The sequence below is a fragment of the Arachis ipaensis genome, chromosome B04 (assembly GCF_000816755.2).
Source record: "Arachis ipaensis cultivar K30076 chromosome B04, Araip1.1, whole genome shotgun sequence".
NCBI classification, from domain to species: domain Eukaryota; kingdom Viridiplantae; phylum Streptophyta; class Magnoliopsida; order Fabales; family Fabaceae; genus Arachis; species Arachis ipaensis.
The window spans coordinates 108,500,596-108,506,351 of NC_029788.2; the positions used below are offsets into that span (position 1 = coordinate 108,500,596).

The 5,756-nt window shown below is 35.0% G+C and overlaps 1 protein-coding gene across 3 annotated transcripts; it reads left to right on the forward strand.

The window, feature by feature from the left end:
• On the forward strand, positions 823 to 4,762 carry LOC107637960. 3 transcript variants are annotated; one of them, XM_021121525.1, is made up of 5 exons: positions 823 to 971; positions 1,157 to 1,217; positions 1,307 to 1,417; positions 1,754 to 2,044; positions 4,437 to 4,762. In XM_021121525.1, the coding sequence occupies exons 1-4, from the start codon at positions 857 to 859 to the stop codon at positions 1,806 to 1,808; spliced, it is 342 nt and encodes a 113-aa protein (XP_020977184.1). In that variant the 5' UTR covers positions 823 to 856; the 3' UTR covers positions 1,809 to 2,044; positions 4,437 to 4,762. The 3 variants fall into 3 exon arrangements, with proteins under 3 accessions (XP_020977184.1, XP_020977185.1, XP_020977186.1); XM_021121526.1 differs by lacking the exon at positions 4,437 to 4,762 and adding an exon at positions 4,114 to 4,153; XM_021121527.1 differs by having other exon boundaries at positions 866 to 971; positions 1,117 to 1,217.

Consider the following 5,756-nt stretch of genomic DNA (forward strand, 5'->3'; position numbering starts at 1 on the left):
TATTGACCGGTTCGATTTTCGCAACCTTGGTAATTCTGCCATCAATTAGTTAGGTTTTCCTTCCTCCTTATCCCAAGTTTGTGCCATCTATAAGAAGAGAAGAGGACGTAACACTTTATTAGCATTTTTTGTTTAAGAATAGCTGTTTATTTCAAAGTATTTCTTAAAGTATGTTTTTAAGCAATTTTATATGTATGTGTGAAATTATAAATATTACATTAAATATGTATAATAAAACTTTTTTTTTTATCCAATTCCAGCGCGACGCTCAGTAACTCTTCCAGCGCGACGCCCAGACCATCACCCCGGAGGCTCTCGAGAGCGTGAAGGCCGCCATAGCCAGCAGCGACGTCGACCACAAAACCGACGCGAAGTGAAAGGCAGTTCCCCGCCGTGCCGCCGGGCAGACGTGGGAGGATCCCTCGCTGGCCGAGTGGCCGGAGAACGACCATCGCTTGTTCTGTGGTGACCTAGGGAACGAGGTGAACGACGACGTTTTGTCGAAGGCCTTCACAAGATTCCCTTCGTTTAACATGGCGAGAGTTGTGAGGGACAAGCGATCTGGTTAGATTTGTTTTCTGATTAGTGGATTTTTAGGTTGTTAAAATAGGATTAGATTAGGTTTTGAAAATTGATTAGGCCTCAATCTGGCTTTGATTTTGCTTCTTTTGTGGTGTTTAGGCATTAGTGACTAGCTTCTGCTCGTAGTAATTATACTAGTATCTTCAATTGAGTCTCCATTTTTGAATTTAGATTCAGTCTCTGTTTTCTTCACTGCTGTGCTTTTCTTTTATGCATACATAAGTAGTAATATGTATCTTTATTCTTGATATTTCACTCTTAATTAATTATTTTTATGTTGCAAGTTCTGTCAAGGGGAGGGGAGGCTGTACAGATGACTACTGACCATGAACCTAATACTGAGCGGGGCAGCATTGAGAACAGAGGTGGCTTTGTCTCAAACATGCCAGGTTCTTCAACTAACCCTGAATTCTATGCTTTGTTGCTACTGATATTCAATGCCGATTTTTGTGTTTTCATTCATCATTCCTTTTACTATAGGAACTTGAGTTTCATTTGCTGTGATATTAGTTTGCTCAATTCCTTTTACTATAGGACAGTGTTTCTTCTCTGAGACTGATATTCTCTTTCCCAGAAAAAAGAAACTTCTTTTGGAATAGAATGGACCACATGTTGCAAGAATCTCAGTTTACGAGGTATGCTATAAGAATCATTTACTCAATTAAAACCTCCTTGTCTTTTTATTGTTCCTTTGCTGCTTTTTATAACTCGAGTTTTTGTGCAGGGGTGTGAGAGAGAGGTTGTTGAGACTGGGAAGCAATCCGATGAGTTCTTGCAATAGTTATCTGCAGAAAGTTCCGGCTATTGTTCATGGAAACTTGAAGCTCTTCGAGAGGTAATTCTTGATAAGGAACCATGCTTTTTAACCCTCCTTTCTTATTTTAATGCTTATGGCGGTGCTCCATTGCACCTGTTGGTTATCACTGGGTTGTCAAGGTTATTGTCAAGGTTATTTATGTACATCATGGCTATCAAAATGAAGGAAACATGTTGGGATATCCTAATTTAAATCTAAAACATGACATGTATTTTATTCAAGTATCCTCCATTCTGTTCACTTTTTGGTTCTGTTAGTCTAATTTGTGTAATTCACTTTATAAATACGTGAATTTGTGTTTTTTTACAATGCTTATGTAAGTGGTGGAATTAATCTTGTTTTTTTTTTTGGCAGCCATGCAATCCTAGTATATCTTGCTTCTGCTTTTACTGGAATTGCTGACCACTGATTAGTAGAACCATCTCATCTACTTCTTGTGACCTGATGAACTGCTATTGTTCCAATCTTGTTTTTTCACAAGTTTCCTTCTTCAAATTGAACTCAAGGTTTAGTTTTATTGGTGTTTTGCTGACAATTTGCCAGATCTAAGTTGCCAACTTTTTCTATTTCTTTCAGCCTATGATGCCACCTTATGCAGCACTTTATTCACCTGGAGGGGTTTATACTCATCCTGCCATTCTTATTGTAAGTCTAGCTACTTTCATGCAATTTATTTCATGGTTTATGAAAAATTGGAGCTTGTCTTGTTTCTTGCCCATGAATGTTTGGCTTCTACTGTAATGATATCAATCAATAGTTCACAATAGAATAAGAGAAACTAATATACTGAAATGTCAAATGTGTTTCCTTTGATTCTGTTTGTGGACCTAGATAATTCAAATATTTATATATATTTATTTTATTATCATAAAATCTTTTCGGTCCTTAATTATATATAATTTTTACGTAATATATATATTAATTAGCTCATACAAAAGCAAATGCAAGGCTGGTGCAATGTTTAGGCTATGCGTGCTAATCTTTCATGTTGCAGGTTCGTATCCTCGTGGTACCATTTTAGAATTAATTCCAAAAATGCAAGGGTTGAAGACCGGTTTGACACAAAATGGCCGATTTTTACTAGGTTTACCTACCGTTGATCGGTCCAATTTAGATACTAATCCGAGGTTTGCATAGTTGAATCATTCCATATTTCCACCTTTGAGTTCTTGGTTTGCATAGTTGAATCAGTTTCACTTCACAAAATTCGAAAGATATCTAAATAAAAGAAAACCAGAACCATTTGAGCATTTGACTATTTCTTTCATGTTCTTAAAGCTGAGAAACATACAGGTGTTAAGTCTAGAAAGTAATTCACTTCACCTGAAAAAGAATCTCAGCAGGGCTTGAGTGGTTGGCCACTATGCCACCTTTTAGCAGAGTCCAAGATCCATGCTTTGCTATTGCCTGACCTCCTTGAATCAGCTCAGTTGCATTTATTTTAAATGTAACTGACACAGTGTCCTTCTTTAACTGAGCTGAAACCAAGTTGAATATGGAAACAAGGTTACAAATTTCTGGTTGAAACAGAACTCATGATATTAGAGATAATAACAAGTCTAAAACACAGATGGTATGTATGAGAATGTTGTCTTCAAAGTTCAAAGTGTAAGTTATCAGTAAAGCTGCATAGCATTCCTTTCTTAAGTCGGACCTTGTGGGAGAAACTATCTGAAAGGGTTTGAGGGGCTTGCAATGTCAACTGGGAATGGCCATACTGATAGTACAGAGCTTAGAACTGAAAACAAGCTGTCACAGAGGTTTGTTAGTCTGTTTTCTTTTTATATAATTTTTTGCAGATTCTTTTTTATTTTTTATTTTTTGAATTCTTACGTTGTGGGGTCATGGAGGGGAAATCAGATGCTCTTTAGTGGGATTAAACTCAAATTTTATCCCTCTATTTAGAAGACTAGTCCATGAGTTAGTTATTCTATTAGGTGCTTGTGGATAACTACGTTTTTGATGATATGAACAGTGTGGATACTGGGGGTTCTAGTGATGGAAGTGATGCCAACACTGTGGGGGTGAGAACTTGCTTGCAATTAGCAATTTTTTTTCATGCATTTGATTGACCATGTTGCCAATGGTTTATTTTTCTTTTTAAATTGATTTCACAAAATTAAAGATTAAATTATGATATTTTCCGTCTTATGTTCAGGCTAATCAAACACCAAGGAAAAGAAGCTGTGAGAGAACATCAGCCACTAGTATGACTCTGTTCTTCACCAAGTGTCATATCTTGATGAACAATAGAGTTGTCCTGGGATCACAATTATCTTTCTGATACCATTACTGCACTAATTTTCTCGACCAGTTAATTGAGTAGAGTCTTTATTAGTCTGATGTCAGATTATTTTAATCTTTAAGTTAAGATGAAAATTTACCCAAAAGTTTGTGATTAGTTCAATAAATGCAGTTCACTTTAACATAGGAGTTTGCCAGATCAAATTGAACTCAAGTTTCCTTCGCTGACAAGGTTTGTATTTCTCTGTGCCGAATTCTAGCTTCAACGAAGATGATTTGTATCCTTCTCCAATTTTTGGCGGCTGAACAATTTTTAACATAGAACTGAAAAAAGTGAAGATAAAAAATTCTATAGATGAAATAGTGAAATTATGTTGATCTGCCACCCTGAATGATACCAAAATCAATTCACATATGATTGTGTTTTACATTTTTCATCCATTTGATTTATTTCTATACTTTGTTTTCAGAAATTCTATATTGAAGCTATGAAAACTAAAAAGATTATATGACGATTTTGGCTTTTTGTTTACTTTAGTCTACACCACATGAATGTGATCTCAGAATGAGTACATTTTAATGTAGCATGATGTAGCCTCCATTGTATTAGGGTGTAATTGTATTTTTCCTTGGTATATGATAGTGCATCTCTTGGTTGAGCTTCATTTCTTCATTGCTAATTGCTATTTGCTTAGCCAGCTAATCTTGATATGGTTTGTTATTTTGCATATTATTAATTTAAAGATATCAATTTTCATTTTGTTGATCACTTATCTGAATTTATTAATGATAGGGTCTATGTTCTCACTCTGGGCATTTTTATTGAGGAACAAAAAAGCAAAGTTTTCTTGTGAGAAAAGCAGTGATGAAGAAGAAGCAGCAGCAGAAAGAGCAAGTGAAGTGAATTTTGCAGATGAGATAAGTGGAATTAACACAGGACCTCCTTCACCAACTTCATCTATTAATTATTAGAGCAGCGAAAATTGTTCAAATAAGTTAGGAAATTGAATAGGAGTTGCTTGCAATATAGGTCTTTTAATTTACTAGTATGAGAAAAATCATTTAGAGCCCTTTGGATACCCATTAACAACTTTTAATTTACTCAATAGACTTTGTTGATGTATGTTTGTTACTTATTATTATAGTTGATGTATCAATACACTTTGTTTATATTTTGAATTATATTGACTTGCTTGTTTATAGTACTTTTTCTTTAGTTTGATAATACGATGAATTTGTTTATTTTTTGAAATATTATAAATATTTGAATATAAATTAGATAAAAATTTGTATTAAATTTATATTTATTTTGTATAAAAACAAGTTTATTTTATAATTGAAAAAATAAAAAAATTCTATTTTACCTTACTGACGGATTTACAGACGGATTTTCTGTCTGTAATCAGAGTGAGATAATTTTTCAAAGTTCAAATTACAGACAGAAAATTTGTCAGAAAATCCGTCTGTAATTACAGACGGAAAATTCGTCTAAAAATCTTTCTGTAATTACAGACGGAAAATCCGTCTGAAAATCTGTCTGTAATTACAGTCAAAAAATCTGTCTGTAATTATAGACGGAAAATCCGTCAAAAAATTTGTCATCTTCGGGAAATGGATGGAGAATTTACAGAGGTAAAATCCATTGGTAACTGGTAAAAATCCGTCTGTAATTTTTCGACCGAAAAAAATCCGTCGGTAAATAATTTTCGACGGGGCTTTTACAGAGGGACAAAATCCGTCGGTAATTTCGTCGGTAACCAAAAATCCATCTGTAATAAAGACTAAATCTGTCTGTAAATCTGTCTGTATTAATCCATTTTCTAGTTGTGGTGGTATGGGAAATGGTAGCTAAGAATGGCCAAGAGTTGACTAGCCTATAGAAAGAGGATAGATGGTGATACAATGAGTTCTACTTTAACTGATGGTGCTTTGACTGATGGTTAGTGACTTAGTGTTCCGGTTAATCCAGTGAGAATTGGATCGGATGGTTATTGACTTAGTGTTCCGGTTAACTCGGTGAGAATTGGACCGGATCGAACCGCTCGGTTGAAGGCGAATCTAGCTCTCTGCAAGTCTACCGTGCTCTATATGCTCCAGCGCTGCCAAGTGTCAA